The sequence below is a fragment of the Tursiops truncatus genome, chromosome X (assembly GCF_011762595.2).
Source record: "Tursiops truncatus isolate mTurTru1 chromosome X, mTurTru1.mat.Y, whole genome shotgun sequence".
Classification (NCBI taxonomy): Eukaryota; Metazoa; Chordata; class Mammalia; order Artiodactyla; family Delphinidae; genus Tursiops; species Tursiops truncatus.
The window spans coordinates 128,002,952-128,025,076 of NC_047055.1; the positions used below are offsets into that span (position 1 = coordinate 128,002,952).

The window sequence follows — 22,125 nt, forward strand, 5'->3', positions numbered from 1 at the left end:
AAGAGAAAGAGCTGGCAAAAAAGAAGAAGAAGAAGAAGAAGTAAATTCACAGTGGCCCAGGGTGGGCAGAGGGGCTTGGACTGTCACATTCTAAGGAGAGAAAGAGGAGGTGGCATCTGGGTAGATTCAACTGGGTGTACACTTGTCCTTGTAGCAGGTTACCCAAAGGGAGGGAAGGAGGGAAAGATGGGGGCTTGGAGGAATTGGGTCCACATGGAGCTAGCAAAGTCATGGTTTCCAAATGGGGGAGTTGATGCATGTTTGAAAAGGTCAAGGAACTTCAGTGTCCTTCATCGTTGAACAGATATCCAAACAGTGACCCCATGACGGTGCGTGCCAGCAATCAACAGGATGGGAGTTCTGTATCTGACTGCATTTTGAGGGCATCTGTTCCATTCTAAAAGCTGAGACTCAATTCTGTTGTTGGAATCTTTGAAGGTCTGTTTGGACAGCTTGGCTGTGTGAAGCTTCTCTTGTGACTGTGAATCTCATGGACTCCACTTCCACATTGAGTAGATCTGATCGTCTTTAAATTTAGAGATGAGATGCTCTATCCCTAGGATACTTACACTGGATTTTCCAGCTCAGAAAAAAGTAAGGGATATGACTCCTCTGGCCTATCGTTGTGATCTGGACTTAGGATTCTGCACCCAGTTCTAATGTGTGGGACTTCCCTCCGACCCCCAACACCACCAAGCAATTCTCTGACACCAGCTGGGTGTCCTACAATTCAACTCAATTCTGACACTATCTACCTGGAGGTGGCGTCAGATTCCACAGGTGAAGGGCTCAGTCCTCCCACTTCAAATGTCAATCCCAAGTCCAGGTCATCACCTGTGCTTCCAACTGACCTGCTATAGATCAAAGATTCCCCTGACCTCCTCCGTGGGTTTGATTCATTTGCAAGAGAAGCTCACAGAACTCAGGAAACATTTTACTTACTAGATCACTATTTTACAATAAAAGGACATAACTCAGGAGCAGCCAGACAGAAGAGATGCATAGGGCAAGGCATGGGCAAAGGGTGTGGAGCTACCATGCCTGCTCTTCTCGGGTGGCTGTCTCTCTAATTTGTGGACATGTTTGACTGAGTAATTAAGGATCTTGAGATGAGGTCATTCTGGATAAGATGAGCTCTAAATCCAATGACTGGTGTCTGTATAAAAGGAAGGAAGGGAGATTTGTGATATACCAGGAAGATGGACATGTGGACAGAGATTGAAATGATGCATCCATAAGCCAAGGACTCCTGGCCATCACCAGAAGCTAGGAAAGAGGCATGGGAGCAGAAGTTCTTTCAGACAGTCCAGAAGGAACCAACCCTGCCAATGCCTTGATTTTGGATTTCTGACCTCCAGAACTGCAAGAGAATACATTTCCATTGTTTTAAGCCTCCCAGTTTGTGGTCATTTGTTACAGCATCTCCAGGAAACTTACACAGATTTCAATGCAAATTCTGTCGGGCCTACTAGGCAGTGGTTAAATCACAGGTGGTTGCTCTCACCTATTTCTTTTAACAGCAAAACCGAATCGAAGAACTGGATTCCTGCTTCTTGGCTGGTACCGTTAACCAGGAAGTAACTGTACGAAGTTAATCCCGAGAGGTCTTGGAGGTGACATCCCACGTGGGTTCCCGAGTCTTTTAGGTAGTGAGGACATTCTCTTTCGATTTTTTTCCTGTAAGATTCCAAAGTGTTCAGAGAACAATCAGGGCATATTTCGTTCTTCACTGTATTTCTCAGGGTTGTCTACATGAGGTCAACACTTACTTTGAGTCTCTTATATACAAAAAATATTGAACGTCGTTGGGCGCTGCTTGGCCCTTGGCCCAGGTGCAGTTCATGAAATCCGCATTGTAGATAAGACAGGAGAAGTTTTGGGCAGCTGTGCCCTCCCCACCTGGGAAGAGACAGAAACAAAATAATTTGTACATGGAGTTTAAAGGGGGATGGACCGGATGGCTTCATGGTTCAAAGAAGAATCAATACCAATTCTTCTCAAACTCTTCCCAAAAAGAGAAGAGGGAACACTTCTAAACTCATTTTCTGAGGTCAGCATCACTCATCACTCTGATACCAAAGCCAGACAAAGACACAAGAAAAGAAAATTACAGGCCAATATCCCTAATAAGCATAGATGTAAAAATCTCCAACAAAATGTTAGCAAACCACATCCAACAGCATGTTAAAAGTCAAATTTATCCCTTGAATGTAAGAATGATTCAACATATGCAAATCAATCAACGTGATGCACCACATTAACAGAGTGAAAGAGATAAACTACATAATCATCTCAATAGATGCAGAAAAAGTGTTTGACAAAATTCAACATCCATTCAGGATAAAAACTCTCAACAAAATAGGTATAAAAAGGATTTACTTCAGCACAATGAAGGGCAAATATGAAAATCCCACAGCTAATGTCATACTCAATGGAGAAAAACTGAAAGCGTTTCCTCTAAGGTCCTGTACAAGACAAGGATGCCCACTCTCACCACTCCTATTTAACATAGTACCTGAAGTCCTAGCCAGAGCAATTAGACAAGAAAAAGAAATAAAGTTATTCAAATCAGAAAGGAAGAAGTAAGATGATCTCTGTTTGCAGATGATATGATCATATACGTAGAAAACCTTAAGACTAAACAAAAAAAAAATATTGAAACTGATACATTTAGTAAAGTTGCAGGATACAAAATCAACATACACAAATCAGTGGCATTTCCACACAGTAACAATGACATAGCTGAAACAGAAATTAAGAAAAAAAAATCTCATTTACAATAGCAACAAAAAGAGTAAAGTACCTAGGAATACACTTAACCAAGGAGGTGAAAGGCTTGTAAGTTCAATGTTGCAAGACATTGATGAGGGAAATGAAAAAAGACACAGATAAATGGAAAGACACCCTGTGTTAATGGACTGAAAGAATTAATAGTGTTAAAATGTCCATACTACCCAAAGTGATCTATAGATCAATGTGACCCCTATCAAAACCCCAATGACATTCTTTAAAGAAAAAGAAAAAACAGTCCTAAAATTCGTATGGAACCACAAGACTCCAAATAGCGAAAACCATCTTGAGCAAGAAGAACAAAGCTGGAAGCTTCATGTTGCCTGATCCCAAGATATATTACAAAGCTACAGTAAGTAAAACTGTACTATGATGGCATAAAAGTAGACGTGAGATAACTGAAACAGAGTAGAGAGCCCAGAAATAAATTCCCACACTTATGGTGTACTGATATTTGATAAACCTGCCAAGAACACACCAGGGAGAAAGGATTAGTGTCTTTACTAAATGATGATGGGACAACTGCATATCCACATGCAGAAGAATGAAATTGGGTCCTTATCCCACACCACATACAGAAATCAAGTCAAAATGGATTAAAGACTTAAATATAAGACCTGAAACTGTAAAAGTCCTAGAAGAAAGCACAGGGAAGGAACATCTTGACATTGGTCCCAGCGAGGATTCTTTGGATTTAACACCAAAAGCACAGGCAACAAAAACAAAAGTAGAAAACTAGAATTGGATCAAACTAAACACTTCTGCACAGCAAAGGAAACAATCAGCACAGCGGAAAGCCAACCTATGGAATGGGAGAAAATATTTGCAAACCATATGTATCTGATAAGGAGTTAATATCCAAAATATAAAAAGAGTTCAAGCAACCCAAGAGCAAAAAACAAATTTTTAAAAAACAAATAATCAGATTAAAAACAGTCAAAGGATCTGAATAGACGTTTTTCCAAAGAAGACATCCAAATGTCCAACAGGTACCTAAAAAGATGCTCAACATCACTAATTGTCAGGGAAATACAAATTAAAACCACAATGAGGTATCACCTCGCACCTGTCAGAACGGCTCTCATCAAAAAGACAAGAAATAACAAGTGTTGGCAAGGATGTGGAGAAAAGGGAAACCTCGTGCCCTGTTGGTGGGGATGTAAATTGGTGCAGCCACTATGGGAAACAGTGTGGCGATTCCCCCCAAAATTAAAAATGGAACTATCATATGATCCAGCGATCCTTTTTTTTTTTTTTTTTTTTGGTACGCGGGCCTCTCACTGTTGTGGCCTCTCCCGTTGTGGAGCACAGGCTCCGGACGCGCAGGCTCAGCGGCCATGGCTCACGGGCCCAGCCGCTCCGTGGCATGTGGGATTTTCCCGGACCGGGGCACGAACCCGCGTCCCCTGCATCGGCAGGCGGACTGTCAACCACTGCGCCACCAGGGAAGCCCTCCAGCGATCCTTTTTATGAGTGTATATTCCATGGAAATAAAATCTGGATCTCGAAGAGATATCTGCACCCCCATCTTCACTGCAGAATTATTCACAGAAGCCAAGATATGGAAATAAACTAAGTGTCTGTGTGGACAGATGAATGAATAAAGAAGATGTGATACACACACACACACACACGGAGGAATATTAGTCAGCCATGAAAGGGAGGAAATTCTGCCATTTGCAACAACATGGATGGACATGGGGGGTATTATGCTAAGTGAAATAAATCCGACAGAGAGAGACAAATACTATATGATTCACTTATATGTGGAATCTCACGAAAACTCATAGAAACACAGAATCGAATGGGGGTTCCAGGGGCTAGGGAGGGTGGGGGAAATGGGGAGATGTTCGTCAAAAGGTACAAATATCCAGCTATAAGGTGAGTAAGTTCCAGGGATCTAACGCACAACATAGTGACTATAGTTAAAATACTGGATTGTTCACTTGAAAGTCACTAAGAGAGTAGATCTCCAGGGTTTTCACCACAAAACAAACAAACAAACAAAAAAACGACTTGACAGGATGTATACGTTAATAGCTCAATTGTGGTAATCATTTCACAAAGTATACGTACATCAAAACACCAAATGTGGGAATTCCCTGGGGGTCCAGTGGTTAGGACTCTAACCACTGCGCTCTCACTTCTGAGGGCCCAGGTTCAATCCCTGGTTTGGGAACTAAGATCCCACAAGCCGCGCAGCATGGCCAAAAAGATAAAAAAACAAAAAACAAAAAACCCGCCAAATGTACCTCTTAAATATGTGCAATTCCTGTGTGTCAATTCTATCTCCATGTAGCAGAAAAAAGTGGGGGAATGTACCCTGATGCTCATGTGGGAAGGAGAAGAATCATCACCATGTTTTCCCTACCTGGGTTCAGGTAGACCAGTGTTTCTGAAATTCGTCTTTGGTTGATATTTACTTCGACAGTGAGCGTGACTCCCCCATGGAGAGAACAGTCCTGAAAGGTGCACTGACATTCCTTGTCTTTGACCTGAAAAGATGTCACCAGTCAGTGAATTAAGAACCAGTCTTCTTTCGTTACATCCTGGTTGTTTGCTCCTACACTGACCCTGTGATGACATCCACCTCCCTCTGTGACATCTCCCCCAGGTACCTTCTTTGGCAAGACACCAACTAGCAGCCTTCATAAGGTCAGAATAGAGCTCGCATTTTCTTTTTATTTTATTTTATTTATTTATATTTGGCCGCATTGGGTCTTCGTTGCCATGTGCAAGCTTTCTCTAGTTGCAGCGAGCGGGGGCTACTCTTCATTGCGGTGTGTGGGCTTCTCATGGCAGTGGCTTCTCTTGTTGTGGAGCACAGGCCCTAGGAGCGAGGGCTTCAGCAGTTGTGGCATGCAGGCTCAGTAGTTGTGGTGAACAGGCTCTAGAGCGCAGGCTCAGTAGTTGTGGCGTACAGGCTTAGTTGCTCTGCGGCATGTGGGATCTTCCTGGACCAGGGATCGAACCCATGTCCCCTGCATTGGCAGGCGGATTCTTAACCGCTGTGCCACCAGGGGAAGTCCCAGAGCTCACCTTTTAATATGAGAGCCCTCATCCCTTTAAACTGTATGGGAACTTCACACCCTCTTTTATGGGATTGACTTTTCTTGTCCTATCTCATACCCACCGTTCTCTCACAGGTGTCACGTTTACATTGTATCCAAGTCAGTCTGTTTACTTTATTTCCATTGAACAGGCAGAGCTAATGTTATTTCTCTCTCAGGATTAAATCTTGCAGGTGGACCAACTGAGCAAAAGCCTGCCATTGCAGGCAGCCAGGAGCCCCCAGGCTAATTGGAATGGGGATGCCTGAGAGAGGAATGGGGTCCCCTCAGGGAATCAGTCCTCTGGACACATCTTGGACACAGCAGCACTTTCCTGGTGCACTTCGAACCATGAGTCTGTGATGTGTCCCAGTGTCACGCGTATGTTTTTTATTTGTCCTGCTTGACGAGAGCTCTACAAAGAACAGTGATCGAGCACATCCAGTCCATCTTACCTTTTTTTTAATCTGTCCCTTCTCCTTGTGAATCAACACGCATTCCCCGTAGGTAGCGTTTTCCTGGCAGTCCCAAGTTAATTTTGTCGTCTTTGGGTCAAACTTCATGTTTAGACTGGAGTTCTGTTCCACGGTTGGAAGATCTGAAACATACAGCCTCAGGAGTCAGAAACTACTCTTCCTCTCCCGTCTCCATTCTCCCTTAACCAATGCATCTCACATCTTGTGAGCAGAGATCAGGGCTGGGAATCACTGTGCCCCTACCCCTCTCACACACCCTCATCACCCCCTACCCCTTTCCCGCCTCTCCTTCCTGCCCTTTCTGCAAGGGGAGATGTCCACTGTGGAAATAAATGAAGACAGGAAGCAGCAAAGGCTATTTATCCAGATCCTGCCATAGTAAAGGGAGTCGGCCACCATCACCTGTGTCTGCAGAATGGGTGGGGGGGAATTCACATGTCCAGCAGGGGGAGCACAACAGGAGGTGTGATGCCGGTTGACCGTTGCATATGAGGATAAAATGAAATGAGATGCAGGCATTGGGATGTTTCCCCCAGAACCCAGGGTCATGGGAATGGGAGCAACGGGAAGAGGGGAAGCACATTCATACGTTTATCCCATTGGTCCTGGGTCAGGAAGAGTGAGGGTACCAGCAGCATGGAGAGTAGAACGGCCATCACCAGGGCGCACAGGGGGCTGACCGAGGGACGTGAAAGTGCTGGGGGAAGAGAAAATCAGCTTTCATGGGGGTCTGGACATGGAGATCAGGGGTGTTTCCCTGGCGGGATGTCCAGGGAAAAAACTCAGGACTCTCTCCAGGGTGATGGTCAGCATGGTGACCTGGCCAGCCTGGGTCACTGTTGGCTACAGAGGGTCCTCAGGCTTCAGTAAGCCTCAGAGATGGCCCCAGAACCAAGAGCCTGTCCTCAAGCCTGAGCACCACGTCCAGTCTTCCCTGTTACCGCCTGAATCACTTTGGGCAAGTTGCCCACCTGCCTGGTCTGTAACATGGTGGCAGGGCTTGGGAGGCTGGGGGATAACTCCCAAGTCAAAGGCAATGAAAGGCCATGTACCGCGCCCAAGATGGGGTTCCTTCATGCAGTGGGAGACCCTTGGGAGACCCTCCACCTGACCCTTCAGCATCCTTTCTCCAGAGCCTGAGGACGAGGGTCCCTCCATGCAGTGCATTTGGGGAAACCCAAACCCTGAGTCTCCAACGTGGTTATCAGAGTCTGTGGATGGGAATCCCTCTGGGCAGTGTCTTTCTCTCTGCCCTGAGAGACTGTAAGCCCCCAGCCATAGCTGTTTCTCTATCCCCAGAAATGCATCCCCAGCGTATGGGTATCAGGGCGCTGGATGCACATTTTACAAATTGAGTGGATTATTTCTCCAGAGCAGAAAGCAGGGGTAGCCCCTGGAGCAGCTGCTGAAGTTGGGAACAGAATAGCAGGGATGGTCTATGGAAAGAAAATAGAAGCCATTTATATACATTATTATATAATTCCCCTATGTATTAATTATAAAATCTATCTCTTCATTTATAATAGAGATCTTCATATAAAATTGTAAATATAATGTGAAATATATAGAAAGAATCCATGTTTGTATGAATATGAACAATTTTATAAATAATATTGATACATAAGGACATTCTGTGACTTATGTATATTATCTTTATGCTAGGAGACTCTCTCTCTGACAAGCTTGCTTCACACTTTGATCCCTTTGTTATTCACACCCGATGAGGGAAGTTGATAAATGAGCAGAAAGACAGACACAAAATCAGACAGATGTCATGAGTTTGTAGGGGCTGAGCCTGACGTGGATGTACAGTTCCCCACAGAGCGTGGAAACCAGGGAGCTTTTCCTGCCCCCCAAGAAAACTGTGTTACTTTCCTTGTGCTCCTGTAACAAATTCCCACAAACTTGGCATTTTCTTTTTTAATTTTTTTATAAATTTATTTTTATTTATTTATTATTTTTGGTTGTGTTGGGTCTTTGTTGCTGCACGCGGGCTTTTCTCTAGTTGCAGCGAGCGGGGGCTACTCTTCGTTGTGGTGCACGGGCTTCTCACTGCGGTGGCTTCTCTTGTGGCGGAGCTCGGGCTCTAGGTACGTGGGCTTCAGGAGTTGTGGCGCACAGGCCGTTTAGTTGCTCCGCGGCATGTGGGATCTTCCCAGACCAGGGCTCGAACCCGCGTCCCCTGCATTGGCGGGCGGATTCTTAACCACCGCGCCGCCAGGGAAGCCCCAGACTTGGCATTTTAAAAACTCCGCCCTTCATCTCTTGCAGTGCTGCAGATCAGAAGTCTGACAGGGTCCCTTTGGGGTAAAATCAAGGAATTGGCAGAGAGCTGCTTCCCTGTGAAAACTCCACAGGGGAACGCGTTTCCTTGGCTTTTCCAGCTTCCGGAAGCCACCTCCTTCCTGGGTGCATGGTCCCCCTCCATCTTCAAAGTGCATTACTCCAGCCTCTTCATCATCACAGCACTGCCTCTCTCTTATAAGGACACTTGTGATGACACTGAGCTCAACCAGATAATCCAGAATAATCCACCATCTCAATACTTTTCACTTAGTCCTGTCTGTCATGTAAGGTAACATATCAAAGTTTCTAGGGATTAGGACGTGGGTGTTTTGGGGGACGTTTTCTGTCGACCATACGGGGACCAGGACTTGGAATTCGTGGCTCAGGTGACCCATGAATCCATGGCTGCCACATCACGGTGATTATAAGATGCTTTGGGGGGCTTCCCTGGTGGCGCAGTGGTTAAGAATCTGCCCATCAATGCAGGGGAAGCGGGTTCGAGCCCTGGTCCGAGAGATCCCACACGCCGCAGAGCAACTAAGCCCGTGCGCCACAACTACTGAGTCTGCGCTCTAGAGCCCACGAGCCACAACTACTGAGCCTGTGAGCCACAACTACTGAGCCTGCGCTCTAGAGCCCGCGAGCCACAACTACTGAAGCCCGCGCGCCTAGAGTCCGTGCTCCGCAACAAGAGAAGCCACCGCAATGAGAAATCTGCTCACCGCAACGAAGAGTAGCCCCCGCTCGCGACAATTAGAGAAAGTCCGTGCGCAGCAACGAAGCCCCAATGCAGCCAAAGATAAATAAATAAATTTATTATTTTTTTTACAAAAAAGATGCTTTGGGGAAAATTACAGCCCCTTTGCTTTGTGTCTCATTGCTCTGACTCTCTCTTACTAATCAGACTGGATTTGGGGAGAGTGGAACAAGAAATGCATGTTCAGGTTTCCTTCATGATATTAACACATTTTTTGAGATCTTAAAATATTTTTTAAAACTTGAGTGTTGCAACAATTAAAAAGCGTCATTAGGAACAAAACAGAAAAATAGGAACAGTCAGTACACAGAGAGACACGGAGGAACTTTCAGTGCATGTGACTGGGTAAAGGAACCAATCTGAAAAGGGCTTGTAGTGCATGATTCCAGCTCTACGACAGTCTGGACAAAGCAAAACCATGCAGACAGCAAAAGCATCAATGGTTGCCAGGGGTTAAGAGGGGAAGAGGGATGAAGAAGTGGAGCACAGGGGATTTTTAGGGCAATGAAACTACTCTGCATGACACTATGTATAATGATGGCTACAGGTCATCATGCGTTTGTCCACACCCATAAAATGTGCAACACCAAGACTGACCCCTAATGCAAATTATGAACTTGAGTCAAGAATCCTGCGTCCAACTTGCTCCATCGGTCGTAAGACATGCGCCACACTGATGAATGGTGTCCGTCACGGGAACTCTCTGTAGGGGAAGTGGGTACGTAGGAATCCCCTTACTTTCCACCTAAGGTTTCTGTAAACCTACAGCTGCCTTACACAAAGTCAATTAACATTACCAAAATATAGCACTGCAAAAGCAACACGCTCTATTCCAATAAAGCCGCACCCCACAGAAGACACCTGGTCTTCCGGCCGGGTCTGAGGTGGCATCTGCGACTCTGCTCACCGTTTCCCCAACAGTATCTTTGGTTGTGGTGATTCATTTTTTGGTGTTGCTGTGACTTGGAATGTGGCCTTTCCTTCTCTGGCGCTAAGTCCTGCCAGTGCGCGCCTCACCTCTCTGCGCTCCCAGAATCCCATGCTTTTAACGCTTCATCCTTTCCTGGAGGGCCCTCTCTCTCTGCATTTTATGGTGCACGATCATATTTTCTGTAATTTCCTTGCATTTATGGCGTCTATTGGTCTAAACGCAGCCTCTGTCTCTTGGTGTTTTAGTTGACTGGGGGCTGCCCTAAGAAAGGACCACAAGTTTTCTTCCCTCCCTCCCTCCCCCCTCCCTCCCCCCTCCCTCCTGGCCTTCCTTCCTTCCTCTTGGCATTTCCCTAATTCATTCCTTCTCTATCCAATCCTGTCCTGCCTCTGCTTTTCTTCCCACTATGCCCAGCACGCCAACCCCTTGGACCTCCTTCTCCACATTCTCGTATCTCCCTCCTGGGCTCCAGCCCCACCAAGGGGGCTCCTCCATCTTCCACCAAGGCTCTCGGACGACCTACAGGACCCACCATCAGCGGACCGCTGGCCCAGCTCCTCCGTGGCCTGTGTCACCCTGGGTGACTTTGGCATCCATTGTACAAGGGGGACCTCCCGACTTCCGTGAGCCATCTCCACCAGCAAAGACCCCTTCACCCCAGCTGCCTTCACACGCCCAGTCCCCCTGGCCCGTTATCACCTGGACCCGCCCCCCACCCCCGAGACATGTTCAGGAGTGTCCCGAGCCTGCTGGCGCTCCACGGGCACCGGACACCCTCTCCTCACACCCCAGCTGCCTCTGCTAAGAAGCCGCCAGCACCTCCTGCGTTTAATTCGCTGTTTCCATGAACGCGCCTCCTTTCCCACCTCCTCTGTCGAAGGCTGGACTGGCTCATCTATTGGAGCCGGGAAGGAAGGAAGGAAAGAAGGAAGGAAGGAAGGAAGGAAGGGAGGAAGGGAGGGAGGGAGGGAGGGAGGAGGGAAGGAAGGGAGGGAGGAGGGAAGGAAGGGAGGGAGGAGGGAAGGAAGGGAGGGAGGAGGGAGAAAGGAAATAGATTCCCTGAACCTTCACCATCTCCTCCTGGCTGGGTCCCAACAATGGAGGACCCCACCCACTCCCTTTTTCAGGTGTGCATACCTGGGCCACCGCACACCTGGAGACAAGCACCCAGCCTCAGATTCCTGCCCCCAACTCCCCCCCGCCCCCTGGGACCTCACTTGCTATCAGAGAGGAAATAAAAACCACAGAGCCGACCTGTTCCAACTTCCCCACCCGCCTGACATCTCCTGCCCTTCTCCCACGATGGGAAAGCACCCAGCTTCCTCCACCTGCGAACGGGACCCCGGACCACCCAGCTTTCCTCTGGGTCTTGTCCCCGGTCCTCTGTGCTGGGGCCGGGGCACCCAGAGGCTCTGAGAGAGGACCTTCCTGGGTCAGTGCACGCCCGCAGCGACTCTTGCCTTGATTTTCACATCCGCAATTTGTGCACGGCCCTTGCGGTTGGAGCTGAGCCTCACTTAACAGGGCGGGGGATGGGCCGCGGAAGGGCCACTGACCAGAGCACCTTAGTCCTCAGCGGTTACAGCACCTGCGCCCATCACCTGGCCCTCTGTCCCGTCAGCTTCCTGGGTGCACTTTTCTCCCCCTTAGTGCCTCGCATCGTACCTGCCTTGGGAAGCGGGGTGGACACGCAGCGGGTACCCAAGGATACGCACTATCTTAGACTGATCGACACCCTACAGCGCAGTTCCCCATTCAGCTTCCTCTGAACCGAAACTGCCTTCCTTGGCTTCTTGCTCATTGTGATGGGGCAAAACCAGAAACTTCTGTAAACTTGACTTAAAAGGAAACAGCCAAGTTCTCACACACCACAAAGGGACACAGAAATCCACCCAAAGGTTGCTGCTTTAGATCAGCGGTCCATCGCAGCTCCCGGCTCTGGTCGAGGATGGCGAGAAACCTCCAGAGGACAGTTCGCGCAGAGCATGAGATCATCAGTGCTATGACGTATCATGTGCAGACAGAGCCTGGTTTAATTCTCACCCCCGTCCTACGAGGCAGCTCCTGGTACCCTCACAGAAGTGGCCGGAAGACCAAAGCCCAGTGAAATCTCATTCTTTTACTTTATTTGTTGCCTTGATTGTTTCTAAAGTCGCGGCAAAATTCACATGGTATAAAATTCGCCCTTTAAAACGTACAGCTCAGCGGCACTTAGGACATTCATAATGTTGTGTATCCCACCACCTCTATCTGGTTCCAGAACCTTCTCATCCCTCCAGAAGGAGACCCTGTCCGCATGAGCTGTCACTCCCCAGCCCACGCCCCCAGCCCCCAGACACCATGAACCCACTGTCTGTCTCTGTGGAGTTGCCCGTCTGCTTGTTTCCTGTAAATGGAATCGTGCCCTATTTTGCCTTTTGTACCCACTTTCCCTCTTCTTCTGGTTTTCACCAGGCTGGGTTTTCTTTCCTCTTTTAAAGATTTCAGCTTTACACAGATGTCAGCTGGAAAGAAGGTGCTGAGACCTTGTCTCAGAACAACATCTCTCAAATTTGAGGCACACAGGAAACACCTTGCAGGGGCGTGGGTCCACGGGGGACCCTGGCACAAGCTGGCATTTTGATCTCGCTGTAGTTCTGGGGTGCCACGCATCACTGATCGGGCAACACACAGACACAGAATGCAACGCCACCCTCTTCAACAGCACCTGTAACCTGGGCAGGCCACCCGCTCTGCAGGACACACAGCTCCACGAAGGCGTCCCACCCGAGCCTTTGGACTAAATCCAAGCTACGTCCCAGGTACAGGCTTGTACAGAGAACTCCACACACGCTCACTGCAAGCTGGCTGGGTCCCTGGGACTCACTCAGACCTTACAATGCAGCGTCACGTGCTACGAGACGCACCCATCACCAATAACCATCTTCACCTGGGTGCCCTTCACCCAGCAGTTTTTACTGCCCACCCTCAAGTTCTCGCCCACCTGGAATGCCAGCTGCCCGGAGCAGCAACAGAGGCAGGAAAAGGTCCCCTAGTGACTTGACACTTTGGAGGACCCCAGGATCAAGGGGACCGGACTAGCCCACCGTACCACGCTCGCCCCTGCCAACCTGTGTTCCTCCATGCTGCTGCCTGACGCTCCCACATCTGGCCGCTCTGACAACTAAGTCTCTTCCTCGTCCGAAAGCAAGTGCCCAGATTGCGCGACAAGAGCATTTCAGCTCAATATCTTCCTTTTTTTTTTTTCCCTCCCCCATCTGTGGTGTTTCTCATTACAAGGAATTGGGAAACCTTCGTGGTGGAGTTGCCCCCTTCACCATAGCTACAGAGAAGGTCACCCTCCTTAAAGTCCAAGCAGTGGCTCAGGAGGCTGCCCAGACCAGCTACCAGGTGGGCCTCTCGTGTCACTGCCCATTTTCATGGAGAAGGTCATCCTCCTAAGAGTTGGACCAGAGAGATCACCAGGTCTTCTCAGAGTGGACACCATGGTGGGTCTCCATGTCTTCGGTGGAGAACACCCCCTTGCTCACATTCACAACCAACCCAGTTCTGGTCAATTCAATTCGTCAGAACTTTCCTGAGTATCCCAGGGATTTAAAACCGGCCAGAGTGGGTAGGAAGTGGCTTTCCAGCTCATGATGGGGCAAGGCTGAACAGAAGGGTCATGGGGGCTGGGGACACAAACGCAGCACTGGATGTCCCCAAGGAGGGTCCGTCACATGAGGTGGTGGACAAGAGTGGGTGTGGGGTTTCATGGGGACTACATCCTGGGTGTGAGGGAGAGATGTTGTCTCCCAAGCTCACTGGGGCTCCGGGGCTTCAGAAATGCAGGAATGCTGGTACGGATCAGAGTTAGGGCAAGAGGAGGTACTGGCAAAGGGGATGGAGCTGGGGGAAGGCTCAGTCCTGCCATGTTTAAGTGGCTTCCCTGATGGGCCCCGAAGGGGAGGCGTCCATCAGGGAGCTGGATGTAGGGCTCGGCCTCAAGGGAGAGATCTGGAAATCTGAGCTCCCTTCCGGGCAGGACTCCTCTTCCTGATTCTTACAGGATTTGAGTGGCGGCAGAATGAACATGCTTGGGTAGTAAAGGGTCACCTCAGCAGCCCTGCGTGGTCCACACCCTGCCCACTGCAAAGAAAGGTCTGACCCTTGACCAGCTCCTGGCAGGTCACCTAGGAACCCTTGGAACATCCTGCCTTGTTTGCCTAGAGTCTTGGGTCACATCCAGTGGTCTGTGCTCCAATGTAAGTTATGATGGGACTGTGGGTCACGCCGTATCCAGACCTCGGGAGGGGCTGAGTAACTCACATCAGCCATGTGGACGCTCCGTGCTACGTGACTGACCCCAGTACAAAGCCTGGACGCCAATGCTGGCTGAATTTTCCCGTTGACACATACCCCATGCCTGTCAGTAGGCATCATTGCTGGGAGAAGTAAGCCCTGTCCAGACAAGCCCACAGGGAGCCGACCCTGAGACGCCTAGTCCCTCCTGGACCCTGCTCCCTGCATCTTTTGCCTTTGATGACTTCAGTCTGTATCCCTTTGCTGTATGAAACCAGAGCTGTGTATATAACGGTCTTGCTGATTTCCGTAGGTCCTTCTAGTGAATCGTAGAACCTGAGGGTGGTCTCAGGGACCCCGGCACACTACCTGTTTACCATCGTACAGGCCGCTATGTCTGGTCAAGCATGACACACACAAGAGAAGGTGAATAACTAAAGGTCTGGACAAGCGACACCGTGATGTTTCTCGGGACCCCCTGGTGTTCATCTTTTTTTTTTTTTTAATTCATTTTTATTACAGTACAGTTGCTTTACACTGTTGTGTTAGTTTGTACTGTACAGCAAAGTGAATCAGCTCTATGTATACATATATCCCCTCTTTTTTGGATTTCCTTCCCATGTAGGTCACCACAGAGCACCGAGTAGAGTTCTCCGCGCTATGCAGTAGGTTCTCATTAGTTATCTATTTTATACATAGTAGTGTATAGATGTCCATCCCAATCTCCCAATTCATCCCACCACGCACCTCTCCCCCTTGGTATGCATACACCTGTTCTCTACGTCTGCGTCTCTATTTCTGCTTTGCCAGTAAGTTCATCCGTATCATCTTTCTAGACTCCACGTATCTGTGTTTCTCTTTCTTAGTTCACTCTGTAGGACACTCTCTCGGTCTGCTTTTCATCTTCTGTGCTCTTCCCTGGCTTTTTCAGATTCGCTCAGAGTTCCCACCAGGGTGTGGACAAGGGGAAGGAGAGTAAAGGCGATGCTGCCTGGTCTTGGGTGTCTTGTAAGGGTCCTTCTGGGACAGGCTGGGGAGAGCATGCAGGGTGGGGCGGGGGCGTGGACGCCAGGGTCCTCTCTAGCGACCACCAATTTCACAGGGCTTCTCGCCATTAGACTGTCACTTTAGCACAATGCACTGTGTGTTCTCGTTTTCACTTTCTCTATTTGGGGCTTGGGTGTTTTGTTTTGTTTTATTCTGACACAATACATTTTACCCTTTATTAGAGGGTAAGTGTAACCTTTGTCATAAGTCACATTCTGAGAGCTGAATGTGGGCCTGGATGGGCACACTCCAGCCTTCCAGGAACTCACAAAGGAGGAGGAAAGGTTAAACTGTCCCCAACAGCTCCAGCCCTCCGGTCCAGTACTGCTCCGGGCATCAGGATGGGGTGGGTTGGAAGCATCCCAGGGCCCGGGGACAGGCCACCAAGGCTGGGGACTCAGCGGCCATCACTCGTGCCGAGGCAGCATGAGCCCTCACTCCTTCTTTGTTTCGAGAATATTTTGCGTCTTCTGGATCCCTTGCATTTCTGTGTGAATTTCAGGATCAGCTGGTCCATTTCTGCAAAAAAAGGCAACTGGGCTTTTTGAAGGGATTGCATTAAACCTGAAGACCACGTGTACGATTTCAGAGTGTCTTAAGAAGATGAAGGCTTCTGATGGAACACAGGATATCTTTCTATCTATTTGGGTCTTCTCGTCCCTTTCAGCAAAGCTTCGCAGGTTTCAGTGTATAGATCTTCCACTCTTTGGTTAAACTGATGTTATTATTTATTTATGGGTAAAATGACTCAACAGTAAACACGGATGTCCTTTGTTCTTTCGGATGCTCTCGTACACGGGCTTGTTTTCTTAACGTCATGTTTGGATGGCCCATTGCACACGTGTGTTTACGCGTGCATCTCGTGTCCTGCAGCCACGCTGAATCTGTTTATTGGTTCGAGGAGTTTTTTAGGGGATTCCTTAAGATGGTCTATATATAATAGCCGTCTGCAAGTACATAGAGTTTTACTTCTCTTTTCCGATCTGCATGTTTTGAAAAGATTTTTTTTTTTTGTTGAAGTATAGTTGGTTTACAATGTTGTGTTAGTTTTGGGTGTACAGCAAAGTGATTCGGCTATTATATATATATATTCTTTTTCAGGTTCTTTTCCCTTACCGGTTACTACAAAATATTGAGTACAGTTCCCTGTGCTGTGCAGTAGGTCCTTGTTGGCTATTGCATCTGTTAAGGCAAGTTCACGTGCCTGACGCACAGTGAGGCCAAACAAGGTCACGCAAGGAGACGAGGGGCCTCGTGCCCTGAGAAGCCCCGAGCTCCCCGAAGCGTTCTGGCAAAGCACTTTTACGAGCCAGGTGAGGGAGGGGTGTCGCAGGGTATGTGATCAGCGTGTGCACAGCTGTCTGACCCGCGGATGGTGAGGCAGCAGGGTGGTGTCACCGGGGTCAACGTGATCAGTCCTTAGGCTCCAGGAGGCCTGGGGCTGTGTGTGCATGCTCTCTAAGGAGTTAACATCCACCATTTCGTAGGGAGGTTTTCACATCTGCAAAGGAACTCGGGGAGGGCTTCCCTGGTGGCGCAGTGGTTGGGAGTCCGCCTGCCGATGCAGGGGACGCGGGTTCGTGCCCCCGTCCGGGAAGATCCCACATGCCGCGGAGCGGCTGGGCCCGTGAGCCATGGCCGCTGAGCCTGCGCGTCCGGAGCCTGTGCTCCGCGACGGGAGAGGCCACAACAGTGAGAGGCCCGCGTACCGGAAAAAAAAAAAAAAAAAAAAAGCGGCTTTTCCTAACGTTTGGGGCAGCCAGTCTGGAAGTCACAGCTGTAACAGAAATGATGACGCGCTGAGCGTCTACGTTGGGATGGTTTTTACTGACGTCACTCCCTGCAGCAGTTCCCCTGACACTGGTTAATCAACGGGGCCACGGCGATGATTCACGGGCCTGCAGCCAGTTCTGCCCATACCCTGGCTGTGAGACACCCACACCCACTGAAGCCCGACGCTCCCCCCATAAGAACACTGAGGTGCCAGGCGCTGGCGGGGAGCCTGTGTCCATCGCATCACCTGGCAACAGGATCCCAAGGTGTGCCTTCAACAGGGACGGATGCTGGGGGTGTACTTACCACCCAGTGTGGACGCTCCCCTTCCCCCGCCGACACTGGGGAGCTTCATGGGGCCCCCAGCTCGCAAAGCGCTTCCCGCGTCTAAAGCCCAGTTGCTGATACACAGAGCCGGAGATCACAGTCGTGACAGCAGACGGGCGAGGACCCGTCTTCCGCCTTCCTTTTCCTCGTCAAACCCGCCTTCCTGCAGGATTAAATTCTGCTTCACGCTGTTTCACACCAGACCTGCCCTCGCGCCCCACGTCCCGCGGAATGTGCTCTTTCCACAGGTTTGCTGACGTTCCCAATGGGGCGGGGAACTTTGCTTTCCTACCCCCAGGGGACACTTGGTGATGTCTGGGGACATTTCTGGTTGTCACAGCTGGGAGAGGGGGTGCTCCTGGCGCGTGGTGGGTGGAGACCAGGATGCTGCCCCACACCCCACAGGGCCCAGGATGCCCCATGTGAGAGAGTCATCCAGCCCCAGATGTCAGCAGTGCTGAGGCTGAGACACCCTGACGGAGCATTAGACTTTACCTACCACCTCTCATCTCTCTATCCATCTATCCATGTACCTATGTCCTCTATCATCTATCTACCTACCTACCCATGTACCTATCTCTTGTCAATCTCTCTGTGCATCTGCCTATCTATCATCTGTCTCTGTGTATCTCTTAACCCTAACCCAATCTCCATCATCTATCCATCTTTCATCTATCACGTATATCGATCACGCATCTATCTGTCCATCCGTTTATCACCTCTCTATCTGTCTGTCTGTCTGTGGCAGTAGTTCAAAATCAGACATGACTTTGCCCCCAGGGGACACTTGGCAGCAGCTGGAGACATTTGGGCTGTGACAGCTATGGGGGAGGGCAGCTCCTGGCACGTGGTGGGTGGAGACCAGGGATGCTGCTTCACAGCCCACAGGGCCCAGGACGCCTCACACTGGAGTCACCCAGCCCCGAATGTCAGTAATGCTGAGGCTTAGAACCCTGACAGCCTCAGAGACTTTATCTATCATCTACCCATGTATCTGTGTATCTATCTAGCCATCATCTAGCCATGATTCAACGATCATCTCTATCGATCATGCATCTATCCATTTATCAGGCTGTCACTTCTCTGTCTGTCTTTGGCAGGGGTTCCAAACCAGAGATGACTTTGCCCCCAGGGGACAAATAACAATGTCTGGAGACATTTTGGCTGTGACAGCTATGGGGGAGGGGAGCTCCTGGCACCTGGTGGGTGGAGACAAGGGAAGCTGCTGCACACCCCGCAGTGCCCAGGACGCCCCGCATCAGAGAGTCCTCCCGCCGCAGATGCCCGTGGGGTGAGGCTGAGAAGCCCGCCCCAGGTGCTGGGTGAGTCTATCCGTTTGCCGACACCTGCCCCGCGCCCCCAGAGTCACGCTTTTCCTGCTTCCCCAGCCTCTCCTCCTGGGCAGAGAAGGGGGGTGGGAAGAGCAAGTCAGCCACTCTTCCAGAGAAAAACAGACGTGAGGGCAGGAGCTGCTTAGAAGCAGGACCTCTGTGAGTGAACGTTCTGGGGAGGGTGTAGCCCGGCAAGTTGTAGCATCTCTGTTCCCAGAAATGGAAGCAGGTACTTGGAGACACATTTCCAAATAGCTCCACCTCGTCCGAACTTCCAGAAGGAGTGTCTTCAGGCCACAAGAAGGCTGGGCTGGGCTGCTTTTCTTCTTTTTTATTTTTAGGCTCCGGACGCGCAGGCTCAGCGGCCATGGCTCACGGGCCCAGCCGCTCCGCGGCATGTGGGATCCTCCCGGACCGGGGCACGAACCCGCGTCCCCTGCATCGGCAGGCGGACCCTCAACCACTGCGCCACCAGGGAAGCCCTGGGCTGCTCTTCTTAAATGCCTAGGTTTGTGTTGTTTAGTTTTTATTTTAGTTTTATTTATTTTATTATTGTGATGATTGTTTTTTTTATTGTGATGATTTTTGACACGCGGCATGTGAGATCTTAGTTCCCTGACAAGGGATCGAACCCGTGCCCCCTGCAGTGGAAGTGTGGAGTCCTAACCACTAGACTACCGGGGAAGCCCCTATTTTATTATTTTTTTAATTGAAGTGTAGTTGACTACCAATCTTGTATGCGTTTCAGGTGTAGGGCAAAGTCATTCGGTTATACATATGTATTTTTTTTCAGATTCATTTCCGTTATAGGTTATTCCAAGATGCTGAGTCTAGTTCCCTGTGCTATCCAGTAGGTCCTTGTTGGTTATCTATTTTATATATAGTAGTGTGTATCTGCTAATCCCAAACTCCTGATTTATCCCTCCCCCACCCCCTTTCGCCTTTGGTAACCATAAGTTTGTTTTCTATGGCTAGGAGTATTTCTGTTTTGTAAATGAATTCATTTGTATCATTTTTTTAGATTTCACATATAAGTGATGTCATATGGTATTTGTCTTTCTCTGTCTGACTTACTTCACTCAGTATGATCATCTCTAGGTCCATCCATGTTGCTGCCAATGGCATTAGTTCATACTTTTTCATGGCCGAGTAATATTCCATTGTGTACAGGTACCACATCTTCTTTATCCACTCCTCTGTCGATGGGTTGCTTCCATGTCTTGGCTACTGTAAATAATGCTACAGTGAACATTGGGGCGTGTGTGGACCTTAAACGTTTGCAGCTGCTTTTCCTTATGCAGGTAAATCGGGCCACCCCAGGAGCAGAGAGCACCCATCACTAACCTGGCTTCAGGAATTGGCAGACAACTTTATGTGTCTCCTCGTGTAGACTAGGGTTCTACCCGGAAGGTGAGACTTGATCAGAGAAGAAATAAAATGGTAGGATGAGTCCCTGAGGTTTTCCCTGAAGGAATGAGCATGGTGTCCACCATCTCCTTGGCTGTCTAGATGACAGATACAAAGGTGACACTGATTAAGGTGTTCTGGAAACTTCCACCCCGCCCTGACCAGCAAGGCAAAGGAGGATTCTGCCAGGACCAATGCACTGGAAGAACCCTGGGGCCTCACCTGCATCTCCGGCCCCTGTTTACCTCTCGACCAAGATTATTCCGTGCCTTGGTCTCTTCTCAGGTGTGCTGAAGCAAGGAGAAGCTTCTTCCTCTCCCTTGAAGACGCACCCGAGACACAGAACATGTCAGATTGCACAGAGCACACAGAATCCTTTCCTTCTGCCCTCACTCCATGGAGCGTGGTGGGCCTTTGCCGTTCCACTTGCTCCTCAGGCCAGAAGCCAGCAGGCCCCCATAGCATCTCCTGCACCTTGAAGATCAGCTGACCAGGGTCCTGGGAGCACATCGCTGCTCCATCACCACATGGCTTCTCCTATGAGCGTCTCTGCGTCTTCTCTTCTTATAATGACACTGGTTATACTGGATTAAAGACCCACCCTCAGAAGCAACCTCAATGTCCATCGACAGACAAATGGATAAAGAAGATGCGGTACGTATACACAAGGGAATATTACTCAGCCATGAAAAAGAATGCAGTTATGCCATTGGCAGCGACATGGATGGACCTAGAGGTGATCATACTAAGTGAAGTCAGACACAGACAAATATCATACGATATCACTTATACACGGAATCTAAAGAAAACGATACAAAGGAACTTATCTACAAAACAGAAACACACTCCCAGACCTAGAAAACAAACTTATGGGTACCAAAGGGGAAAGGGAGGGGAGGGATGAATTAGGAGTTTGGGATCAACAGATACACACCACTGTACATAAAATAGAAAAACAACAGGACCTACTGTATAGCACGGGGAAGTCTCCTCAATATCTTATATAAAATATAAAAAAACAAGGAATTACCACAGAGCACAGGGAACTATTCATATCTTGCAATAACCTATAATGGAAAATAATCTGAAAAAGATATATATCTGTAAAGTTTAAGGTCGGTAGACATAAGCAAGACACGTTCTTAAAAACGTTAAGACTCTTCATCCCAGCCTTCTGCCCTATTTTACAGAAAGAGCTGAAAACCCTCACCAGAGATGAAAAGAACAAGAAAATACATCGACCAACATGGCAAGACAGAGTCAAAAGCACGTAGCGCATACTTTGGACCGAAGAAAGCCAGGGCAGGACCCAGAGGACAGCGTCCCCTGCCCAGCCCGTTAGGAGAACGCGCTGGACACACAGTCAGAAATCCCCAAACAAAACCAGCTGGGACCCACACCCTCCAGGATGCCTGATGGAAGATGTGACCTCCTTGCTTTCAGGTCCTGCCTTTGAGCTACATTTCTCTCCAGCTTCCTGAGAGGCAGGACTTAAGTCTGCTGCTGGCCCATGACTCTGGGTCCCTTGGAGGGGTCGCTCCGGGGGACGGCTCGGACACTGCGCAGTGGTCCTGGGCCACCTCGGAGCTGCCCTCGTGAGACATTCCGGGGCTCCAGACGTCCCTCCTCGCCCTGGGGCCTCTCGGGTGTTGGACTGTGCACCCCAGGC

The 22,125-nt window shown here is 49.2% G+C and overlaps 1 protein-coding gene across 10 annotated transcripts in view; it reads right to left on the bottom strand.

Annotated features, from left to right (window-relative positions):
• The window catches only part of LOC101335459 (colony stimulating factor 2 receptor subunit alpha), a 34,487-nt gene extending 21,012 nt beyond the window's left edge, over positions 1-13,475 (bottom strand). For 8 of the 10 annotated variants that reach the window (XR_002178241.3, XR_012329107.1, XR_012329108.1 and 5 more), the window contains exons 1-6: positions 13,401-13,475; positions 6,906-7,013; positions 6,296-6,438; positions 5,162-5,285; positions 1,770-1,899; positions 1,505-1,677 (exon numbers count right to left, since the gene is read on the bottom strand). Coding sequence is in view for 5 of the 10 variants with exons in the window: in XM_004313943.4 (XP_004313991.2) it covers positions 1,505-1,677; positions 1,770-1,899; positions 5,162-5,285; positions 6,296-6,438; positions 6,906-7,013; positions 13,401-13,437 (715 nt within the window). In the remaining 5 variants the exon portion in view is untranslated. Of the gene's footprint in view, positions 1-1,504; positions 1,678-1,769; positions 1,900-5,161; positions 5,286-6,295; positions 6,439-6,905; positions 7,014-9,956; positions 10,506-13,400 lie in introns of those variants that run through there. The other 2 variants (XM_019944757.3, XM_019944758.3) reach the window with 2 other exon arrangements.
• Between the last annotated feature and the right edge of the window lie 8,650 nt (positions 13,476-22,125).